Source organism: Cyprinus carpio, chromosome B20 (genome assembly GCF_018340385.1).
Source record: "Cyprinus carpio isolate SPL01 chromosome B20, ASM1834038v1, whole genome shotgun sequence".
Lineage (NCBI taxonomy): Eukaryota > Metazoa > Chordata > Actinopteri > Cypriniformes > Cyprinidae > Cyprinus > Cyprinus carpio.
This window is the reverse complement of record NC_056616.1, coordinates 23,315,965-23,342,136: the sequence shown is the minus strand read 5'-3', so window position 1 is coordinate 23,342,136 and position 26,172 is coordinate 23,315,965. Positions and strand designations below refer to the sequence as shown.

General features: G+C 34.5%; 1 protein-coding gene across 4 annotated transcripts in view; it reads right to left on the bottom strand.

The window, feature by feature from the left end:
* Window positions 1-26,172, bottom strand: part of LOC109065302 (DNA (cytosine-5)-methyltransferase 3A-like) — a 43,042-nt gene that overhangs the window by 10,273 nt on the left and 6,597 nt on the right. The window contains exons 3-10 of one of the 4 annotated variants that reach the window (XM_042747018.1): window positions 24,664-24,771; window positions 16,669-16,897; window positions 16,244-16,287; window positions 15,160-15,328; window positions 2,594-2,823; window positions 1,169-1,327; window positions 984-1,091; window positions 741-897 (exon numbers count right to left, since the gene is read on the bottom strand). In XM_042747018.1, the coding sequence (XP_042602952.1) occupies window positions 741-897; window positions 984-1,091; window positions 1,169-1,327; window positions 2,594-2,823; window positions 15,160-15,328; window positions 16,244-16,287; window positions 16,669-16,897; window positions 24,664-24,771 (1,204 nt within the window). Of the gene's footprint in view, window positions 1-740; window positions 898-983; window positions 1,092-1,168; window positions 1,328-2,593; window positions 2,826-8,282; window positions 8,857-15,159; window positions 15,329-16,243; window positions 16,288-16,668; window positions 16,898-22,879; window positions 22,962-24,663; window positions 24,772-26,172 lie in introns of those variants that run through there. The other 3 variants (XM_042747019.1, XM_042747020.1, XM_042747021.1) reach the window with 3 other exon arrangements.

Below are 26,172 nucleotides of genomic sequence, written 5' to 3'. Positions count from 1 at the left end.
AATAAATAAAATGTAATTAATTAAAATAAAATTGCAATTAAATTATATTTTTTTTACTCTTAAAAATATAAATCTAATAAATAATAAAAAGCAATAGTAAATATTTTCATTTATAACATACTGTATATAACAATATTTGTAGTATTAATTAATTATAAAGATATTATTAATTAATCTCATCTAATTCCTCCAAGGCCAAATAATCAGGTTTGTCCTAAAAAATTATTTGAGCAACATAATTAAAAATGATAAAATGTTATAAATTATAACAGAATTATAAATTAAATTAAATGAATCAAAATAAATTTAAAATACAATTATTAAAACTTGTTTAAAAATATATAAAAAATACACAAAACAAATAATAAAAACAACAACAACAATACATTAATGTAATTAATTAAATACCATTAATTAAAATAAAAAATATAATACAAGCAATAATAAAATATATCAAAATAAAACAAATAGCATTCATTAAATTATGAAATATCATGAAAAAATTATAACAATAAAAATAATAATCATAAATTATAATAAATTGCTAAATTATTTTATTTATATTTAACAATATATTTCACAATAATATTTTAAGTAGTAATAAATTATAGTGATAAATAATTAACTCTCAGTACACAATTATAAAAATATTGATAAAAATTTTTATTGTAATAAAATAGTTTCTTACATAATAAAACTCTAATCTGGGCCTGTGGCTGTGTGTTTGTTAGATACATTACCTGGTGGCGGCTCCAGGCCTTTGGCACCGGAAGGGAGAAACCCAGTGCTGGCCCATTCAATCATCTGCTGCGTGTGCACTTCAACACTGTTCGATATGTCCGGGTCATCGGCGGACACACACACAGGGAACGGTTTACCGGCACGCATACCCGCCGTCTGAACAGGGATCCACAAAAACAACATGAGAAAACACACACATACACACACAATAACACACACGAAAGAGAAATATCATGACTTGCCTGTAAAACTTCATAGATGGCTTTTCTGTACATGGGCTGTTTGTTGTAGGTGGGCTGATGAAAAGACGTGCAAAATGTGCTCAAGGGCAACAGCTTTTCCACACACACCTGACAGAGGAGAGGACGCTCATTGTAACGTCTCTTATCAGCACTCATGAAGGATCCTGATTGGTCGACTGACTCACCACTGAGAATTTGCCATCTCCAAACCACATGACCCAGCGGGTGCCTTCAGCGGCCCGACTGCGACCTGCCATCCACCATGACACAATCCGGCCGGGCCACCAGGAGAATCCCCGCAGCTTCCCCCAGACCAGCTCTCCGATCCCGAACCCACGGCCGTCCTGAAACACACAGCGTCACCGAAACCTCACACACTGCAGGTTACATGACAGAAAAACCTGATTCTTGATAAGAAGGGCTACTTTGCTGAATCTAATGTGCTGTAACACCACAATTAGGAACACGATAAAGCCTAAAATTGAGTCAATTTAACTAGAAAAAAGAGCTGCATGAAAAAAAAAAAAAATCAACCTTAGGAAGTCTAACTATTCAAGGTTTTATTTTCTATACGAAAAATTTAAATGTAATGTTCATTTACAACTATTTCATATTTTTAATATTAATTAATATTGTTATCTAATTCATAATTAATTTTAATTTATATGCATTTAATTTAGAATCATAATACATATATTTAAATAAAATAATAAATATAAATTATGTTGATTAATATTACAGAAAAATAATTAGTAATAATACTGTTGTACTGTTTGTTCATTTATAATAAACAAAAAAAATATATAATCAATAAATACACACACAAATTAATAAACAATAAATAAATTAAATATAAAACAAAAAATACTTGTTTAATGGCAACTTATTCAAATAATAAAAAAATTAAAATAAAACACTTAAATAATAAAAAAAATATGATTTTTACTGTGATTATTTTAAAATAAAAATTTTAAACTAAATAAAATGTTAATACTATTGCAATGTTTTATTAATTTATATTAATCATAATTAAAAAAAATCAGCATTAAATCAAACTAGTGTATAATCATAAATATTAAATATTAACAAATATTAAATAATATTTGTTGGCTCTGGAATTGCACTGGCAATCAAGTATGAAAAACAAAGCCACAAAAAGTGAGGAGAAAATATTTGCGTATAATTTTTTTTTTACAGCCTTAGCTTGCTGATATTAAATCAAATTTAAATCAATCTACTTTTAATTTGATTTTAAATAATGGTTTATTTTGCACATCTAATAAATATTAAAAATAAATAAATAACCAAACTCACATCAAGTCATGGAATACCAAAGTGTACCCTATTTAAACCAAATAAGAGCCATTATTTTTACGAGTGCTCCATCAGTACAAATGAAGAGTTTATTTGCAAAAACAGATAGCTCCGTTTTTTAAAATTCAAAAATTCAAAAATCATGTTTTGTATTATGTTATCATGTTTTTATTGTGTTAGTTAGATGTATTTTTTAGTTATTTTTAACCTAATCAAAATAACCCAACTGCAGTTTGATTGAGATTAATTGGAATGCACAATGAAAAAACATGATTTCTGACTCTTCAAATATTCACCTCATATTCCAGATCCATCTCCGAGGATCTCGTCATCACTTTGTTGCCGCAGGCAACGGGAGGCGGCTCGGGCGTCGTGGCGACCGTTGGGGAGGCGGGGTCAGTGTGCTGCTGCTGAGGTGTGGGTGTGGATGGGAGGTTGATAGCTGACTCCTCCTCCTTCTGAGAGCCCACAGCTGATTGGTCGTCCATTATGTCACTCATGGTGATCCCCAGTTGGGCCTTCTCCTCTAAACACACAGAGGCACACAAACACCAAGGTGAAATACAGACACAAACACACAGGGTCTCAAAGGATTTTCGCTCATATTGCTCGAGAAACGTCTTTATCTAAACATCTTTTTCCAGCAAGAGAACAGACTAGTGTGTGTGTGTTTAGGTAAATATGGATTTGAAATCACTGCTGAAATGTAACCTGCAGGATTTTACTGTCATATGAGGACAAACTCTGAGTTAACACGAAACAGGACGTCTTTGTGTGTGTATTAGACTTCTGAACCCTCCAGAATTATTGGATATCCTGGCAGAAAAGTCAATGAAACAAATGTTTGTTTACATGGATTGTAGAAATCCAATATAGACCTGCTTCATTCATATTCCATATTCTTAATCTAATAATAAGCTTGGCATTGTGGATCACGAATACTGTTGGCTCTTTGACAAACTGCTTTGGATAAAAGCATCTGCTAACTGTATAAATGTAAGTGTACATAAATTATGATTCTGAGTGAAAATGCATCTTCATAATTTTTCCATAGTCCTTTATTGCAGAAGCATGTTGAGTTACACTACCATTCAAAAGCCTGGGAGCAGTACATTTTTTACTGTGAGAAAGAAGACTCTTCTGCTCACCAAGGCTGCATTTATTTAATCAAAAACACAGTAAGAACAGCAAAATTATGAAATATTATTACAAATTAAAATAGCTGGTTTCTATTTGAATATATTTTAAAATGTAATTTATTCCTGCGACACAAAGCTGAATTTTCAGCATCATTACTCCAGTCTTCAGTGTCACATGATCCTTCCAGAAATCATCTAATATGCTCACTTGCTGCTCAAGAAGACAGTTGTGCTTCTCCCTGAAACTGTGAAGCATTCATTGATGAATAAAAAGTTCAAAAGAACAGCATTTATTTAAAATAGAAATCTTTCATAACATTATAAATATCTTAACTGTCATTTCTGATCAATTTATTGTATCCTTGCTGAATAAAAATATTCATTTCTTTCAAAAACATCTCACTGAACCCAAACTTTTCAGCAGCAGTGTATGTCTAATGAAGATTCATTATGTGCAGATTTGAACCAATGCTGTGGATTTGGCAGGAGGCAGACAGATTCTGATCTACAGTATCCGACGAGTCCACAATGTCAACAAGATTCCCATGACTCCGAAAACAACATTACAGATCCAGCACTGCTGCCCGCAGACAGAAAAGTTACAAACAACATCTCTTAAATATCTCAACAGCTTCCACTAAACATTTTTTATAGTTAAATGTTAAAATACTTTCTCATCTCCCAGTTAAATAAGTAAACCTTTTACAGTATATATATATATATATATATATATATATATATATATATATATATATATATATATATATATATATATATAATATATATATAGTAAAGTCTATTTAAAACATTACTCTGTCTGCTTAAGCATCTTGAAAACCTAGAAAACTGCATTTGTGCCACTTACCCTTCTGAAAAATAAGTGTGCTTAATTGTTTTAAAGGTGCACTTGTTGTATACTTCAAATCCTACAAGTAATTAAAAAACTGTTCTTGCAGATAATATTGATTAAAATGCCACTTTATTGTAAGTTTAGTTTACTATCCTGACTGATGCATACTCTTTTAAAAAGCGTACTTTGTAATAATGTCAAATTATGCTTTTAACTTTAAAGTCCATTTTAAATCATGTTAATAATCTTTTGCCTTTATTAGTGGTGCCTGCAAAGCAAAGCATCACTATTGTTATCTTGCATACATATTATTATTCTGGACAAAACTTCACCGTGCAACTGTTTGTCACACACCCAGGAAAGGGGCGTCAAATCATGTGGCTTATGAATTTTTTAAGTAATTGGGCAAATGATGCTCACACAACGGATGAAAAATCGGGCAAAAAAATCCCGTAGTCTTAGCATGGATCCGAACTTTCTGACCTCACATTGCCACATCAAAATGTCATAGAGACTTGGGGGTGGGCTCATTTGACTTGTCCTAGCAAGCAGCCATTAAATGGTAACATTTAAACTTTATAGGCATGCCCTAGCAACAAGTTACAGCAACTAGAGGTCAACCGATGTATCGGTTTTGCCGATTAATAGGCACCGATAATTGATTGCAAGAACAGTCGGTTATCGGCAAAAATCCATGCCTATAGTTTTCCGGGTTGCGTTCGTTGCTGGAGTGGCTGAGAAGGGTCTGTTTTCATTATACAGTGCGAGAGCGGCCTCTAGTGGTTGAAATCAATGACAGCATGTGCTATTTGTTTAGACACTTGATGCTGCATGCTGAACAGATGAAAAAGACCCAGATTTAAATGCAGCTGACAGAAAATCCTGCCGCGCCACAGAGCGCCATTCACATAGTTTTCCATTAAATTATATTATATTCGCCCCGAATTGTCGTTAATGTACATAATGAATTGTATATTGAGCATTTTCATCGAAATGTTTATCTTTCTGTGGCTCTAATAAAGTCTGTATGCTTCATTTATAGAGCTATAATATAGATCGCTCTTTCCGTTTGCTCTGTTTTTTTAAACACTGAACTTCAAACTTACCTATGCCTCATTGTTCATTCTTGAAGTAAACTTGTGTCCATTTAGTGATTAAATAAACTTTTTTAGACCGCTGCTCGAGTTGAATGTGACGCGTCTGGAGTGTGTGTGATACCGGTGAGTTGTTCTAGACTCAGCGCTGCTCTTTCATTTTGATTAGATAATCATTAAGTGTTCAAGAATAGAAGCAGTTAAAGTGTGAGAATATACATTGTGCTGGTATAATTGTAATGCTATGGCCTTTGTATATATATTTAAAGATGTGCATCTTTAAGCATGACTGTTGAAATTAAATGGTAACTCTTTCAAATAAGAGTCAATTTGTAACATTAAGATTAATGAAAGCTGTGTAAGTATTTTTCCTTGTTAGAGTGTGGTAATTTCAACATTTACTATTACTATTATTATTATTGCTATTATTATTATCACTACTACTAGTATGGTTCAGTTTTTTTTGTTCCATTTTAAAAACTATCGGTTAATTTATCGGTATCGGCCAGTGTGGTCCAACCTAGCTATCGGTATCAGCAAAATCCACAATCGGTCGACCTCTAACAGCAACCTAGCAACAAGCCCACAGACTTCCATTTAAAAACCGGCGAGAGGTATATCTCTGGTTCAGAACATTGTAGAGACAAGTGGGTGGCCTCTTTTGACTCAGACTGGAGAGCAGTCTTTAATTATCACCATGGAAACTTTCTATCCACATCCTAGCAACCATATGGAAGCATAAATAAGTCGTGTTAACACCATAACATCATATAGACTCTTTTGATTCGGTCAGACATTCAGTCTATTTTTTTCACCCTAGTTACTGTCTAGCAACACATTAGAAACCATTTACAGCAACAGACACAGGGGTTGGCTCTTTTGACTCAGACACACATCCAGTCTATAAGTTTTGCCCTGGACCCTAACAACCCAAACCCAAAGAGGGATATCTTCAAATCTGACTGTCATAGAGGCATGGAGCCTTTGGAGTACCATCACTGTCAGCCGAGCCACCTGCTAGCAACTGTTTAGCAAGACCTATATCTCTGAATCAGAACATGTTTAATTGTAGTATTAAATAATTATTACATTTCAAACATACTCAATTGCAACTTTCATTAAAATGTGCAATTACAAATATATTTTTGTGTGACATCAAAGTATATTTTAGTTTACCATAAATGCTTGTCAATACATTCTACAACCAAATTTCAAAGACAACATAATTATGACATAACATAAATACTTAAGTGGGTAAAAAACACTCCTAAATTCAACCAATTTGATGTTAATATAAATTTTAACTATATATTAGATTTTGTAATAATTGTAAATAATACGTAATATTAACATTCAGTTTGGAATGAAGTACATGCTTTTAAAGTATATTACTTCCTTAACAAAAGTCCCTCTTGTTAAAAGTATGCTTAAGTGTAATTTTTCACAGGGATACACATGATGTTCTAGACATTTCTGCAGTTTAATTTTTAATGCTTTGGCTTCTTTTGTAACTTTTGTATGTGAGAGAGTGAAACTTTGATTCCTTCAAGCAGCTGTTGGTTTTCTCTTGTATGACCTTTTGCAGGAAGGACACAAGCACCTCATATGACCTTCAACCCCACTAAACGGCCAACAGCAGAGCAGCTAATCACACCGAAACACAGAGATGTAAAATACAGAAGAGAGGCCTGTTTGATGGGTCAGTGGAGACACATAAACTCACTGCGGTCCTGCATACATTTCACATGAGGGATGGAAACAGAAGATGGACCTGGCATTGACATCCATTTCAGATGCTCAGCACTAAATACAGGTTTAAACAGGGTGCAAATCGTTTGGCGTGCCAAACACAAAGCTCAATCAATCAGATGAATAAATATCACATCACATATGCAAATGTGTCATGTTTTTGTCGTCTGTGGTGCTGATTACAGAATTGTAATTAGCTTTACAAATGTCAAGTTCAAGAACATGAACACAAAACAAATCAAACCAAACCCAACTAATCTACTTTTCTTTGTTTTTTTGTTTTGTTTTTTTAAGAAATCAATATTTGTTTTTAGCAAGGATGCATCAAATTGATCAAAAGTGACATTTATAATGTAAAATATATATATTTCAAATAAATGCTGCTCTTATGAACTTTCTATTTATTAAAGGGGTCATCGGATACCCATTTTCCACAAGTTGATATAATTCTTTAGAGTCTTAATGAAAAGTCTATAACATACTTTGGTTAAAATTTCTCAATGGTAGTATAAAAAACACCCTTTTTACCCTGTCAGAAACATCTCTTTTCAGAGCAAGCTGTTTTCTTGCATGCCGCTTTAAATGCAAATGAGCTCTGCTGACCCCGCCCCTCTCTTCTGAGCTGCCCTCTGAGAGACTGTAAACTTTAGCAGCATTCATCATGACACTTGCTAACTAGCACATTATTAGGAAAATCGATTTGCAAAGATTCACTTAAAAAAAACGTATACTCACTTTTTCTGTAGGTGAAGCTGGATCACGAATGATTCGCGCAAACATAGACGCATTTAGGGAGATTTATTGACAATGCAATAAAGTATTTTACTTCTCTGTCACAAATGAATCAATTGAAGTATTATTGAGCCCTATGATTTCTCGCATCCATTTTTATATGATTATTCTGTCTCTTCAAATCATCTCTGATAAAAGTGTTTGACATTAACATGTTGCAACATAACACATAATTATGATAAACAAACACATACAAATATTGAGTAAAATAACCCATTTTCAATTCAATTAATCAGTTTTTTCAATCAGAAATGTTCAATGAGCAGTGCATTCTGGGAGTGCATCATTTGTGATGAATACATGCGATGCTGCCTCAGAATTTGGCCAAAATTTTAGAAGGCAGCATAACGTCACCGCCTACCTTTTGGAACCTTTTCTTCATTTCGAACCGAAATGCACCTTAAAATACTGCCTAAATAGGCAGCTCACTAGGTTTTGGAACAGATCTACTATCTGAATCAGATTGTTCGTCCTCTTCTAGTCGTGTCTCCATGACGTTATAGTGGTTGTGTTGGTGGTTACCCAGCAGCCCTTTGGCAAACGGCCCAGTGCACCCTGGGAAATGCGGTCTTTAACAGATTACCTAATTTCCTGCTGCAGTCCACATTGGCGCGCTATAAATGGCGACAGTGTTTCTATGTGCCGACACATAGAAACCATTTGCAAACTTCTAGTGGAAAGTGTGTAAACATCTCCCACTATGACCTGAACTACCCTTGGCTTTATGACGAGTTTCAAGAGCTGAGAGCTTTATGATCGTGACCCAGGCGTGAACGACCTCTGACCCCAACCTCACCGTGACCCTAAAGTCTCTCAGGCTCATTTCTATACAAATGTCACTCCTTTTCGTAAAGCATTTGGACACTTTATCAAACACAGTTTAGAGTCAGTTAGAGTTTTTGAAAGAAGTCTCTTCTGCTCACCAAGGCTGCATTTATTTGATCAACAAATACAGTAAAAACAGTAATATGGTGAAATATTACCGATTTGCTGGAAACCGTTATACATTTTTTCAGGATTATTTGATGACTAGAACGCTCATAAGAACAGTATTTATTTGAAATAGAAAACCTTTTTAACATTATAAATGCATTTACTGTCACTTTTGATCACTTTGAGGCATCCTAAGTATTCATTAATCTTACTGACTTCAAAATAAACGTTATTGTTTATACAAGTATACACATATCTTTAGCTTAATCAATGTAATATAATGAGAAAATGAAAACGTATAAATATATATGATTTTATTGTCAATCAAATACACTGAACAAATTCTACACAGTGTCCTAACCAGCAATGCAATACATTTCCAGCAACAACTAATTCAAAGCCAATTAGAAAATATTTGAAGTTTATTATGCAGATAATACAGATTTTAGACCAATAAGATCTCATGATTGTGTGGGACTAACCTGTGCAACGTGACAGAAACAGACACCCAGTAATTGACAAAATATCAGTGATTTATCATTTGTTGCTCTATCACAGAGATTCACAAACGTTTTGGTCATCTGAACCTGAAATATTCAATAAATCCACCAAGTTAAAATTTCAATAATGTAACAACACATTCGCAAGTTTGTGGTTCTCTGATGTCAGTTAATGGTAACATGACATGCAGGAAAAACAAATATTTCAATTTGTTTAATAAGCTTACATTTTTTGATTAAATTAATTGTGTAGTATAATGTTGTCTGCAGTTTCCTCACAAAACCCCTGGTGTATGTGAACCTTAGTTTGGGAAACTCAACTTTATCGCATCATAGTGTGAGAATTTAGTCAAATTCCTCACACATAGACACTGACAATTTAAAGGATTACTCCACCGCAAAATGAAAATTTTGTCATTAATCACTTACCCTCATGTGGTTCCAAACTCGTAAAACCTTTGTTTGTCTTCGGAACACAATTTAAGATATTTTGGATGAAAACAGGGTTTTCACAGAGGAGAGGAATTGTTGAATAAAGTCGTTATTTTTGTTTTCTTTGTGTGCAAAAAGTATTCTAATCGCTTCATAACATTATGGTTGAATCACTGATGACAGATGGACTATTCTGACGATGCTTTTCATACTTTCCTGGACCTTGACACTGTTATTTATTTGGCAGTCTTTAGGACAGTCACAAGCCTCCCGGTTTTCATTCAAAATATCTTAAATTGTGTTCCGAAGACGAACCAAGTTTTTACGGGTTTGGAACGACATGGGGGTAAGTGATTAATGACAAAATTTTCATTATGTGGTGGAGTAACCCTTTAAAGCTACAGAGCTACAGTTTTTATGTTTGGTTTAAAACGACACACACACAGCCAAGTCAGCATTCTCTACCTTCATTCTCCGTGCTAAACACACACATATCAGTAAATGTGTCTTTTCCACACAGTGCACACGTACCCACACACCCTGCTGTGTCTGATCGGCCATCCCGCTCAGGTAGCTGTGTGTGTGTGCATGTGTGTACGCAGGCAAAAATAAACTTTTAAAATCAGAAAGGTGGGGAGACAAATGCACAATGTCTTTGTTTGGGAATCTTGGGTCATGTGACTCTGCGCTGATTGGTCACAGAGGGTTTGCAAAAACCGGGACCAGAAGGGCGTCCGCCACAAAACAAGACACTGAACGAGAGCGGAGCACCAACCAGAGAACATAGAGAAATAAGAGTGTGTGTGTGTGAGTTTAGATTAGTTAATGATTGATTTCTTCCCTGGGAAGGATTTTACTAGACATTTCGATGGTCTCTGTTACTGAGAAACACGGAAAGGTTCAATTAAACCACGATTTATGAGCCTAGAATGAATGAGAGAGTGACACACACATACACACACACACACACACACACACACACACACACACACACATACACAGAGGAAGCTCCTTAAGGAAATATAAAAGAAAACACTATTACAAATAATTACGTTATTCTTTATAGTGTCTTCATAAACTAAACCGCTTCACACACCATGTGCGATTCTCTCAAACACACACACACGCACACACATGTTTGTAATCAGGTCTTCGTGAAGCGCCGTAGCAGCGCTCCGCCAGAGTTTGATGAGATCCAGAGGCTGCAGTGGGCGGGATCTCTGCGACCCAAGAGAAACAGCCCTCGCTGGGTGAGCCGAGGACACGGCAGCCCCTGAAAACCCCCGCATCCCCGGATAAACACACGCTTTAGTACTTCATCACACAAAACACTCATTCAGACCACCTTTGTTATCTATTACTAGGGCTGTTTTTAGCCTTATAACTAATATTACCCATTAGATCACCAAAACATGGTCATAACAGAGCTAGGCGTACTACACTCTTAAAAACAAAGGCCCTTTATTGGCATTGATGGTTCCATGAAGAAACTTTAACATCCATGGGACATACTTACTGGTAAAAAAAAAATCATGAATGCACTATAAGTCGCTTTGGATAAAAGCATCTGCTAAATGCATAAATGTAAATGTTTCCAGTCCACAAAAGGACATTTATAGTGGAAAAATGTTCTTTAGATTTTAAAACGATTATATTTTTAACTGTTTTAACTGTGAATGGTTCTTTAGGGAACCAAAAATGGTTCAAAATCCACATGTGCTTGAACACAAGCGCTTAGAGAGCAGAATTATTTTTGTATAAATTACAATTGTCGTATTATACTATGAGACTCGTGTCAAGGACCACCCAGAGTCGGTTCATGGGCCGTTTGATGCATATTGAACACAAAATGGCAAGCTCAAATCTGATTAGCAGGGCTTTATGCAATTTTCAAGAGTCAGGGTGCACCGCTTTTCATCAGTCTGACAGGAGAAAAAGTCATGTTTATAAAGTTAAGATGCATTGAGAGCTTTTGAGGAAGAACTAGTTTTTCAAATGTTTGTCAGGTTTTTACTCAAAGGAACTTAGTAGCACATAAATTAGATACTAAAACTACAACAGCACAGACACTGATAAATGTATTTGCATAAACGTATGCAAACACATAAACCATTCCTGTCAAAAGGCAACACACAAACTATATAAATCTATTACTTACATGTTTGAGACTTATTTGAATACAAAGTAAATGCCAAACAAAGTAAAACCACTACACAGAACTAAAATAATACATCAGTAACACTTCAGCGCTGGGTTTGAGTTTGCCCTCTTCAACACACTTGCATAGCACACACACCTCTACAGGAAACAGGGCCTCACAGTGTGGCCAAGCACTCTACTACTACACTCACACACACACTCACACACGCACACACACACACAAGTGGCTGTGAGACAAGTAGACGTATTTTAGTGAACCCAACCCAACTGACTTTCCACTGATGTTCACTTTCCACTTACTTCAATGGACAAAACACACACACCAGCACAGTATGCATTCAACTCAAGAGTTTCGAAAACATACCAATCAACATTGTACTAAATTGTTTTCCATTCCTTATAAACACACTCATTTGTATTGTTCAGCAGCTCATTCTGAAGTATGTGAGTTTTCCATACGTCCTTAACTCAACTCGTATCAAACTTCAGCAGCAGACACTGAGCACTTTTCTTCTTTGTCTCTAAAGGAATGTTTAGGATTCAACACAGAGAAAAGACTTGTTGCTTTAAAATCTCAGTCCCGTGTTAAATGTCCTTGTAAGTTTTTATCATATTTATTCAAACTTATCCTATTTAGTTTTAGTCGACTAACTTTTTGAATCCATTTTAGTCTCATCTTATTTCGTCAACGAAATTGCATGTTGATATAGTCATAGTTATCATTTATTGACCTTTTTGTCATCTTGTCTTCATCTAATCTTAGTCATGGGAAAAAAGCTTGTCAACGAACATTTTTCGTCATAGTCTTCGTTAACAAAATGAACACTTACTCAAACACATGCATTATGTAAGTGACATATAACCAGTTCATCCATCTGCTAAACAAATGATTTTAACAACCCTACTTAAATAATGCACAATTTTTAATTCAGAATTTACTTAAAAACCTTCATATTTCTGCATTTAAACTAAGACCATTGGAAGCTAAGAATGAGCTAGAAACAGTGCTAATTTTTTCCTCACTGCTTAATTATTTCCTCTGATTACATTTGTTCAGGTGTAATACATTATTATTATTATTATTATTAATTATTTTCATATTTTCTCTGGGCAAATAAAGTTGTAAAAGCATAAAAGGAATACTGTTAATCAACACATTTTGTATAATGTACATTCTTCAGGGCTTCATCCAATATAGAATAAGTACATCTTGAAGTACACGGTTCATTTACTTCCATTGTAAATGTCATGATTTTACTTTTTTTGATTGAAGCATAAATCAAAATTATTTAGCTCTAATTGACTTTTACACAAATGCTGTTGATAGACTGTAAATTTATATTTTTATTTATTTTTATTGCCATTCCAGCATCTATGGGTATTTTCATGGCAAGATCGATGTATTTTAAATGGGTCATGAACTGCCTGTTTTTTTATTTCTCTGTGGTCAACTTAAAATGTTATTAAGATTTTTACTTCAAAAAACATAATAATTTAGAAGTAAAAGGTTATTTCTGTCCTGTTTTGACCCCCCATCAGAACACTCTGAAGTAAATACCCACTTACATGATTGGCTAACAGTTGTGTATGTTTGACAGTCTCTGTCCTTCACAGATGGACGCTACTGTGATTTAGGTAAAACGCATAAATACTCAGTAAATATCAAACAATCTGTAATAACAGACAAAGCAGTAGTGATCACATAATGAAAACAGTTACTCGTGCTCGTGTTGCGACATTACTGTCGAATTCAATATAGTCGCCACAGCATCGTCTTTTAGCATCCAATTGTGCCTTGTTTGTAAACAAATCCAAAAGTGAACAAAGGACAGAGTTTTTACTGACGTGGTCTGGAACTTCAGTAAAAATAAAATGAAATAAATTGTATCGTTTGATTTCTGCATAGAGCTGTGTTTGCCACTCTTGTTATTTACACAACATGCTCAAAATTGGGGGGCGGGGCTAAAGAGGCAGCGATGTAGAAGCAAGCGTTGATCATCTTCTGTGGAGGCGGCGTTTATCCACAATATTACGTCAAAAAGTGGCACATTCCACTAGCTGTCGTTTTGGCTGACTGGCTTCAAAAAAAGCTGTTTTTAGACTAACAAGAAAGTTTTAAGCTTTTGAAACTTGTTTTTATAGCACAATAACCTCTTATATATCAAAAGATAAAGAGAATTTTTGATTTCTCAGTTCATGACCCCTTTTTAAAGAAACATAGTAGTAATGAAAAACAAACAATTGATAACCAACTCACCTCAAGTAACAAACATATATAAGATTTGTAGACTGTAAAGATCGATGTATTTTAAATGGGTCATGAACCTGCTGTTTTTTATTTCTCTGTGGTCAACTTAAAATGTTATTAAGATTTTTACTTCAAAAAACATAATAATTTAGAAGTAAAAGGTTATTTCTGTCCTGTTTTGACCCCCATCAGAACACTCTGAAGTAAATACCCACTTACATGATTGGCTAACAGTTGTGTATGTTTGACAGTCTCTGTCCTTCACAGATGGACGCTACTGTGATTTAGGTAAAACGCATAAATACTCAGTAAATATCAAACAATCTGTAATAACAGACAAAGCAGTAGTGATCACATAATGAAAACAGTTACTCGTGCTCGTGTTGCGACATTACTGTCGAATTCAATATAGTCGCCACAGCATCGTCTTTTAGCATCCAATTGTGCCTTGTTTGTAAACAAATCCAAAAGTGAACAAAGGACAGAGTTTTTACTGACGTGGTCTGGAACTTCAGTAAAAATAAAATGAAATAAATTGTATCGTTTGATTTCTGCATAGAGCTGTGTTTGCCACTCTTGTTATTTACACAACATGCTCAAAATTGGGGGGCGGGGCTAAAGAGGCAGCGATGTAGAAGCAAGCGTTGATCATCTTCTGTGGAGGCCGCTTATACACAAAATAACACCAAAAAAAGGCACAACACACCACCAGCCGTCTTTTCTGACTACCTTCAAAAAAAAAAGCTGTTTTTAGACTAACAAGAAAGTTTTAAGCTTTTGAAACTTGTTTTTATAGCACAATAACCTCTTATATATCAAAAGATAAAGAGAATTTTTGATTTCTCAGTTCATGACCCCTTTAAAAGAAACATAGTAGTAATGAAAAACAACAATTGATAACCAACTCACATCAATGTAACAAACATTATATAAGATTTTGATAGACTGTAAATAAAGGTACTGTACTTCTGGTGTCTCTCTGACCTTCTCCTTCCTCCAGCGGGCGAGCAACTCCTCTTTCTCTCTGCGGCTGATGTGATAGGGGTCTCCGGCCTGGAAGGTTTCTCTTTGTACGGGACGTCTCCTCAAACTGATGTCCCAGCCCTGCCGGCCCCTCAGACGACCCCCGTCGCTCTACAAGACAAACACGACTCTCTTAGTTGCCTAGGAATACACACATGTTAAATCACAGACTAAAACAGCTCACGCTTTCAAGATCTTTACATGTTTTTCAAGCCAATCTGTAGGAATCTGTTGCGAACACTTGTTTTGCAGCGTAAACCAATTTGTAGGCGGCTTTATTTACTCTGTGTATGTTTGTGAATTACAGTGCATATGTAGCCCTAGTAAAACACCCATAACGTGTTCAACAGCCTGTAAACACATTTCTTTGGCATGTTACTACTCACAGCGCCACTTGGGCCAAGTTTCGGCTTTACACATTCATGTCTCTCTCATAAACAAAGCCTGAAATGTTCCATTGGCATGTTCTCATGTTCTTGTGAGCATGTCGTCTATTTCCCGTGATCTACACCGAGCAGGAGCAGATTAATCAATCACAGATGGTCAACTCTGTGTGATGCATTAACTAGACCTTTCTGAACCACCCGACTAAGTCCAGATAACCAATTAGTTTAAATTTAAACCAGTTCTCCAAGCAACTTTCGGAAATTCTGTGCAGTCCTGTGCAGGGTTGCCCTATTCATCAAAATAAAACTGAAATCGTGATATGACTTAATGCGGTTATCACTTTATATATATATATATAAAATATAACATTTGAAAATAAAGAAATTAAGAAATATTAGTTTTGTAATTAGTGTTGTAATGTTACAGTTGTGCTGTAAAATAAAACATTATTATATTTTTATGCTTAAACACTCCTTGCTAAAAACCTAAATGATTTTTTTTATCAAATAAAATAGCCATTTTATTTTAGCCTAAATGTTCCAGCCCTAGTCCTGTAAATTTATACATTTATGAAATGTGATTCTCAAAATGTATTATATTCCTTATTTGACAATATTCTACTGTGTTTTGAGTCCCCACCTCTCCTCTGCTGGTGTCGCTGCTGGTATCGTCCTCCTCAATGTCTGAAAGACAAACACAGAGGTCATTTAGAAGAAAACAAGGCTAAAAGGAAAAACTGACACAGATGGAAAATACTTGGCCAAGGCACTGATGCAAGCCTGCATCAATGTGGAAGTACTTAAGGGGGCGATATAGCTAATGTCAAGTGTTTGTTCCATTAAACCAAATATTATTTAGCTAGCTAGTTATAAACATGTTGACAGTTGAAGAGTGTGTCATTGTTTTTACTAAATTGTTCCTGAAAGAAGATTCTAAATGAAGAATTAGTGTACGCCATAATAGGACCTTGTGCCATTGCTTTCATCACATTCTAAATTGTATTTTCTGACACATTTCTCATTTGAAGTTGATCAGAATGACTGAACTACAGACAGGTGACTCACGGCGCTCCGGGTGCTGGATTTTCCGCCTCCCTCTTTTCTTCCGTGGGGTGGAAGGGGCGGAGTCTCCGTCTGCTCCGGAAGGCGTGTCTGTGCCGTTTTGGTGGGTGGAGTCAGGGGAGGAGTCGCTCTGCTCAAGGTTTTTCTTTGAAACCCGATTCTCTGCTTCACCGTTACACCCTGCCTGCTTCATACAGGCCACGCCCTCAATCACACGCCCACAACTATCCACCTATCAGAAGACACAGAGAGAGAATCAGTCAGCAAATAGACAGAAATGTCAGTGCCAGATGAGATGCATGTGTCATAGAGGGAATTAAAGTAATTATAGGGTTAGTTCACCCAAAAATGAAAATAAGCCCATAAATTACACACCCTCAAGGCATCCTAGGTGTATATGACTTTCTTCTTTCAGATGAATCCAGTCAGAGTTATATTAAAAATTGTCTTTGATCTTTCAAGCTGTTTAATGGCACTCAGCAGGTTCTGCATGAATCAGTCCAAAAAAAAGTGAATTAAAAAGCACCCATCCATAATAAAAAGTGTCTCACTCGACTCTGAGGGGTGTACAAAGGCCTCCTGTAGCGGATCAATGCATATCTGCAATGCATATTTGTTAACAGGATCAAAGGAAGCAAAGTTTCCTTACATTAGCAAAGGAAAATTAGTCTCCTCTTGGCTTACAGTATATCACAATCCTCTGACATTCTTCTTTACAAATCCTTGATTTGTACTTTTAATTAGTGACCGTTGTTTATGTCATCTCCCTTCTGCTTCTGTGTACAACAGTGAGCGCAAGCTAGAATAAATTGATTATTACGTTTTAAATATGGATATTTTTCTTACAAAAACACATCGATTCGCTACAGGAGGACTTTGTTTATCCCCCAGAGCCATGTGAGACACTTTTTATTAAGGATGGGCGCTTTTTATTTAACTTCTTTTGGACTGATGCACTCCAACACCCACTGACTGCCATTAAACAGCTTGAAAGTTCAAAGACAATTTTTAATATAACTCCGACTGGATTCGTCTGAAAGAAGAAAGTCATATATACCTAGGCTGCCTTGAGGGTGAGTCATTTTTAGGCTAATTTTCATTTTTGTGTGAACTTACCCTTTAACGTGGGTGCAGATGTCACAGGGACTGTCCCTAATGTTACTTTACCAGTGGCGTGAAGTGCACATCTGAAATTCTGCAGACTAGCAGATGAATATCATTGAGCTAAACCATCTTTTCCATAAACCAAGGTCTTTTACAGTACAATTGTAAGTTACAGCAGTAACATACTTCTATCCTCATTTCTTTTAATTAGCATTAAAACTAATAGTTATAATAATTATTATTATTCTAAAAAATGTAATCAGTATAATAAATAAATATTACTTTAGTAATATTTTAAGAATAAGCAATAATTAAAGCTAATAATAATAATAATTATTATTATTAAAATAAGTCTAAAAATGATTACATATGTAATAATTAGTAATAGCAATAATAATAAATATTATTTTTACAAATTATATATTATAATAATAATAATATAATTATAATAATAATTAGAGGTGCTCCGATCAGGATTTTTGAGGCCGATCACTGATCTCCAATCACAGAAAGCAGTTTCTGCCGAACCGATCACCAATTTAAAGCCTTCTTTTTATCATGTAAAATTATTTATAGTGATGATCCAGTCAAGATTTTTAGACATTTATTCAAGGCCCTTTTATGTGACTCTTGTGAAAGTTTTTTTTTTTTTCATTTGAGGGGTGGAGGGGGGCATTTTTTAGACATTTTTCAAAAATATATATTTATCTCACCTAAATGTTTGATCATGCACTGCATTTTTGTTTTTACAATCGTGCAATTGTTGCACAATAGCTTACAGCACAAGCCTGATTCCGTGAGCTGTATGTGAGGTTCACACTTACTCCGTTTGCAGTGCGTATGCAGTCTATGTGCGGTATGTAAGCTGTGCAGAAGAAGCAGGTGCTCATTGTGCTTTCACACAGGAGTCTGCAACTAATCTATGGCTGTTCACTACAAACACAACATTTATCCATTATTTTGATTTTAAATCCAAACATTGTTACTTAAAATGGTTTTTCAACATTGTGATTCTTTTATTTTCACAGTACAGTACTACAATCTTTCATAGAAGTGTTTAAACGCAATAAATATTAAAAAAAAACATTATTCAATGCTTTTTACTTTTGCATTTACTTCTAGACATACTTCTATATTAAAGCTGCCCAAGGAAGTGGCAAAACATTTAAACTACTTTTCTTACGTTATCACAAACATTCTAAATTAAAACTTACCATTGACAAAGTGAAAAAGTGAGCTCTACTGCCTTTCCTTTTGCATTTACATCTTTATTACAAGCAATCCTGTAGTTCATAAAAAACTTTTATATATATATATAAATATATATATATATATATATATATATATATATATATATATATATATGCTACTATATTTAAACCTAGACAAAAACCCATAGCCAATGTGTTGACTGTGAAACACAGTAGACTTTAATTATATGTATTTATGGTGTAATTACTAAATTTTTGTGTCAATGCATGTTCATATTTATACTTAAACAATGTGCTGTTACTTTAATTCAGTGCGTGCAGCGCAGCAAAAATAGCCGTTTGCAGTGTGAAAACTTGAATCCATTAAAATGAGCGCGGAAAAAATACGCACCACATAGGCACTGAGTGTTGATGAGCACACTGTGATTTAAATGGTTTAAACACTGGCAAGAATTAAAAAGAAAAAATGCAATTTATAAACTTTAGTGAAGATGCGACACTGCTCAATTGTGCAAGTGTCAACTGTGTAGCATCCAACTAGCTTATAGTGAAGATGCGATGTGATTTGAAACCATTTGCGCATTTTGAGAGAAAGAGGGAGCTCGCGCGGTGATTCACTCACACTGTTTATGAAATTATGTCTCACAGAAACCTTTTCAAATTACTTTCAAATACGTTATTTAATGAAGAAATATGAATTGTACCTCACTTAAAGCATTATAATTATTTCACCTGCACCGGACAGAGACTGAGACAGTGCCGCTGCATGTTTTATTATTATTATTATTTATTTTACTATTATTACATTTAACTTGATTTAGGTAAAACTACAGTGCGACCACTGACTGACATTAGAGAACCATGAACATGTGAATGTGTCATTAAATTCTTAAAACAGTTTTGTAAATATAATAGTAATACAGTAGTAAATATTTTATGTCTAAGGGGTTTGGCTGATTAAAAAAGTTTGGAAATGTCCTCTCTTTTCTTTACATATTTCCATCTGTAGCTTCTATACAATTCTAGCTAAGTCTTGAAACATAATATTTCAAGCATCGTTGGCTTTCGTATCATAAACTGCATGCAATATTCTTCATTTGTTGCTTCAGATAAAAACACCTGCTAAATGTTAAATGTAAATATGCATAGATTCATATTGCATAAGACATATACTGAGGTGCAATGAAGTCACGGATCACTAAAGATCAATTCTTTCTGCATTGCATTTTAAAAGATGCATTGCAAATGCTTCATAAGCACTTACCTCTTTAGAAATAATTTATCAGCATCAAACAGCATTCACAACCCATTTTACTGCCATAATGTGACATATTTCTGAGCAAAACGGATATTCAGTGAGACAAAACATGATTTTATCTATTAGGGATTGATTATTTCTTAAAAAATGGTGTGCATTAAGACAGTAAACAGGGTTGTGGTTGATTTCTCATTGACTTAATCATCAATCAATGAAGAAATTAAGCAGGAAATCGCTAAAATGTTTGGGGGCTGCTGGGACGTCCTACAGCGTTACGCTGTCTGCTAACTTTATGATGAACAATTAAAGTCTCTTAGGTTCAGTATGATGAGGTCCGGTGTGACTTTTACTGCTGTCTGTAAGTTAATAGATGCCAAACACACTCGCATGCGCATATGAATCAGCGCAGTCGCACACACATTAGTGCTTTCTAATAGTGTCTTAAATCAACAGGTGAGAAACTCTATAAACCTCAAAGGACCTGCAGGTGTTTCAACCCAAGCGCACACACTTTCTACACTCATTTTATTTGAATAAAGAAATATACGGTTGAGTATGTGAATGCATACGCTTCTAGCCACAGAGGCTCAATCTCATGCATGCAAAATGGGTCAAAACACAAATTGAGCGGCTGGCAAGCATCATCAAAGCATTCATTGCGCTTGCGTACTTGTGTGGAGTATGTTTCTGGCCTAAAGCAAAATACATTACACAACAGAAATTTCATAGACATTGCAAGATCAAGGTGATTAAATGGATCAAATCGTTCAGAGGAGCAACTGTACATCAAAGTGCGTAACAAGCCCTGAGGCGAAGGAGTGTGTTTAACATTCATTTGCTGAATAAACACTGCAATTCCCACAAGCCTTCTGTGCGTTCAGATCACGATATGGCTGTGATGGTTTTATTAGACATCTGTAGTAAAAAATTTTAGTCTTTTTGCCTGGCACTTTTGCAATTTTGTTATAATGTACAACCAGTCTGTTGATATGATAAATACATGTGTGAAAAGTATTGTGGGGTTTCTGCAGGTGTTTAACACTTTTTAAGACCTTTCCAAGTCCAAGTAAAGAAAATGTAAGGAATAGATGGAAGGAGCCCCAAAGAAAACCATCAAATTAAGTTTTTGATTCATTTAATACCATGACTTAGTGAATATAAGAATTGATTTAAGACCCTTTTAGGGCCTTATTTTGTGGAAAGGTGAATTAAGACCCTTTTAAGACCCACAATGCAACGTTAATGTTGAAAACTAAGATGATCTGCTGTATGTGTGAAAACCACTAACCCGTAAACATCACCTGTGCGAATTTCTCACACTTGAGAGTAACACGTTTTAACATAAGACAAAAGAATGGGAATAATTTAGTAACCAAAACATGTGAACAAACGAAAACAACTTTGTTTGTCTGAGATCCAGCTCTGCTCACTTTGGTTAATCATCAACCAGCTTCATCAGGTGCATTCTGGGATGCTTTTTTGACACTTCTTGTACTATTTACTGTCTATGTATATTGTAAAATCGTATATATATATATATATATATATATATATATATATACACACAGACACACACACACATTTTATATTCATTGGCACAAATAATTATATAAAATTAAAATATTTATATGAAATTATTATTAAATACAATTATTGTTATTATGTTGAAATTAAATATTATAATTATTAAATACAATTATTACTTTGTAAAAACAATCCAGAAAGCATGGCATACGTATTATATATATATATATATATATATATATATATATATATATATATATCTATATATATAGATATATATAGATATATATATATATATATATAAATACTTACACATAGAAGACTAATTTATTTGATTTTCACTGTATTTTACTAACTTTTTTGATAATAATTTTCAATTCTGAATTCTGAGTTTGATTACAGTGATGCTTCTGACTGAAAATTTCACTCCTTTAAAATCTAATTTTCTGACCAAATGCATCAATAATTTTTATAAAAATGTATATTTATTTGATAGGGCACAGTTGCAGTGTATGTCAACACACTAACCACGAGACTGTCAGTGCCAGAACAAAAACATATATAATGAAAAAAAAAAAAGTATAAATATCAATATCAGCTGGCTTCAATCTGGTAAATAAGTTCCAGTTTTCACAATTCAATCAATTCGCCAAAAAATAAAAGCCTTACATTCTCCATTTTTGAGCAAACATCCTGCTTTGCACGAAACTACATCACATTACGGAAGTAAAAAAGCCCTGCGAACAGTGTTTAACATTGACTTGAGAGCAAACTTTTTGTTCAGTACAATAAATATTGTGTTGGATCCCATTGACTTGTATTGTATGGACAAAATAAATTCTCTTGTGACACTGAGATTTAGAACGACTCGAGGGTCAGTAAATGATGACACAGTTTTCATTTCTGGATGAACTGTCCCTTTAAGATCAAGAGAAACATAAACTCAGCCAAGTGTGTCTACACGTTTGACTGGCCGTGTATATGAGAGCTCTTCCTTCCTATCAAACCTTCAGCATCTGTTTGGCACATTAATGCTCGAGTCTCACAGATCAAAACCCGATTATGATCACTGTGATGTTCATCTAAAACAATAAGCAAGACATTGATGAGAACTTACCATCATCAGAGACCCACAGCCTACAGCACCTCGTCTTCCTCTCTACCTTCTTCTGTATCTGTCTCTCTCTCTTACTCATCAGACTTCCTCCTGGTCATGTGACCATGTCTGCTGCAGCCACAGTTTCCTGCTCTTGTCACCGAGCTGGAGTAAACCTGACCTGACCTGTCTCTAAGTGCTGCGTGGGGGGCGCAAGCGTCGCAGGCTCAGTCACAGGTAGAGTCCCTGACATTACTGAACTGGTAAAATAGAGTTTAATGCTGATTATTATAGTCAAATACATGATGTGTGTCTATAGTCACCTCAAAACTATTGTAGTTAATCAATAATCATGCAAATACTTGAAGGGATATTTTTACGCAAAAAATTCTGTCATCATTTACTCACCATCAAGTTTTTTCAACCTGTATGAGTTTCTATCTCCTGTTGAACACAAAAGAAGATATTCTGAAGAATGTTTGTACACAAACAGTTGCTGGTAGCCTTTGACTTCAATAGTGCTTTTTTCATACTATGGAAGTCAATGGCTACCAGCAACTGTTTGGTTACTCACATTATGCAAAAAATCTTCTTTTACATTCAACAGAAAAAAGAAACTCATAAAGGTTTGGATCAGCTTGAAGCTGAGTAAATGAATTTACTCGGTCCATTTAAGACAGGAACACGTCAGCAAAAAAATGGAAATTATTCACCATCATGTCACTCCGAACCTTTATGACTTTCTTTTTTCCGTTACAGACAAAAGGCGTTTAGAAGAAGTATTTTACATAAAAGTAAAACAAGGCAGGTACTGCTGAGATCCAAACTTCTATTTCCATACAATGGCAACTCATAGTGACTATTACATTTTAAACATTAAAAAAAAAAAAAAAATACAAATAAAAAATAAAGCCGCATGAGAATACTAGTAAAAATGACTTATGAACTAGATGCGGGTCACTATGAATTCTGATTATACACTACTGTTCAAAAGTTAACAGTAAGAGTACTGACCCTCGAGTCGTTCAAAATTTTAATATTGTGGAATATTTTTACAATTTAAAATGGCTGTTTTCTTTTTGAATAATATTTTAAAATGTAATTTATTTCTGTGATCAAAGCTGAATTTTCAGCATCATTACTCCAGTCTTCAGTGTCACATGACCCTTCAGAAATCATTCTAATATGCTGATTTGCTGCTCAAGAAACATTTCTGATTATTATCAATCTTTAAAACAGTTGTGCACTTTTGTGGAAACAGTGATGGATTTTTTCTGGATTCTTTGATGAATGGAAACTTCAAAATAGCAGCATTTATTTGAAATAGAAATCTTTTGTAACATTATAAATGTCATTTGTACATGTAATGTTACTGTCACTTCTGATCAATTTAATGTGTGCTTGCTAAATAAAAGTATTCATTTCTTAAATAAAAAATCTTACAGACCCAAACTTTAGAATGCTAGCTTCGAAAAAAGACTTCTCCATGGATTTGGAATGACATGAGGATGAGTAAATGACAGGATTTTAATTTTGGGCTGAACTGTCTCTGTTTAAATCAGCACATGAAGAGCACAGACACACGGGCTGAAGCTGGTATCTCATGCAGTATTTGATCAGCTGCTCTTTTTTCAATCATGGCTCACAGACATTCAAATCAGCTCACAAGCACGTCAAAGAACTACTGCCATACAGAAGACAAGGCAATGAACATGCTATGCAAATATATTGTGTTTTATTATGTTTTTGTTCATGTGTGAGCCGTAGCTGTGCACACAGTATGTGCGTATGACGCTTGTACTCACTCCTGGTGCTTTGCGTTTTCGAGCGGGTCGTCCGACTCTTCGTGTTGGTGTGTCCGTCACTCTCTCTTCATGTGTGACCTCACACACTTTTTGTTCAGCCTCTGGACTCTAAAACAAACAAACAAACACACAAACACATCAGAACCACAACAAACCAACACACACTTACACTTTCTTTTCTCTTTCATTTGAAGCTATAATCTGATATAATAGTGACAGTGGCTCAAAACTCCTCTATACAAGAAGATATTCATTCTCTAAAATATTCTCTCTATAAAAAAAAATTGACCTATTTTTTACCCTCTAAATAGTGAGGCGATGACTGCTTCGGCAAACAAACACCTACCAATGACAAAATTCAGCAGAATTAAATACAATTAAAATAATGTCATTTTTCATTATTTTAATATAATTTAAGTTGACATTTGATGTAATAATACAATATTATACATATATCATATCTATATAATAAATAAAATAATATTATAAAAATAAATGAATACTATTAGAAACAAAATCATTTAAAAATGTTACAATCATAATTTTAAGACCTTTTATCAACAATTGTAAAATAATAAAATAAAAAGGAATTTTACTTTGAAGAACTTATAATAAAATAAACTAAAAATAATGTATTATTAAATTTATTATTTAAAACAAAGAATAAAAAGGAAAAAGATGTCTCTAAAAGGAATGACTAAAAGGAATTTGAAGTACTTAGATGTATGAGTGTATAATAAAATAAAATAAATACATAAAATAGGAATTTGAAGCATAAATTAGCATAAAACAAAACTAAATAAAACTTTAAAACTTTAATTTGAAGTACTTTAATATATGAAAATAAAAGAAATGAAATTGAAGGATCTATGAGCGCATAATAAGCAAAAATAAAGGAATTTTAATATGAAGGACTTTGATCTATGAGTGTATAATAAAATAAAACTAAACAAAATAACAAAATAAAATACATTTAAGGGCTTTAAGGAGCATATTTTCCAGTGACAAATTCACAGACACAGACACACACACACACACGTGTGCGCGTGCAGAGATGATCTGTCTGGACTCTCTCAGTGGGGATCCAGTCTGATGAGAGCGGTTACTAAGGTGAAAATGCTGCTTAGCAACTGTCTCCAGCAGGTCATGATGCTGCGCTCCCGAACAAAACCATGAGGTAATTTCCCTGGCAACAATCCCGGCAACCATGTGCCCACTAATGTTATTTATCCGCTAGTGTTATCACACACAACCATAAAGCCACAAGCACAACACATTGTGCAGATCTAATTCATGAACTCTCATGTCTCACTCATAAATCGTTCTGTCGTAACCTTTGAAACAACATGAAGTTTAATCAGTCCCCACAGGTCAGGGGTCACCAGGGGAGTATTTCTGCAAACGAGCGTGTGTGTGAAACTGCCAGAATGGATGTTAATAGTCATTAAACATTAACCTCAAGTCCATTAGAGATATGAAACCACCAATGAACGTGATATGAACTCCACT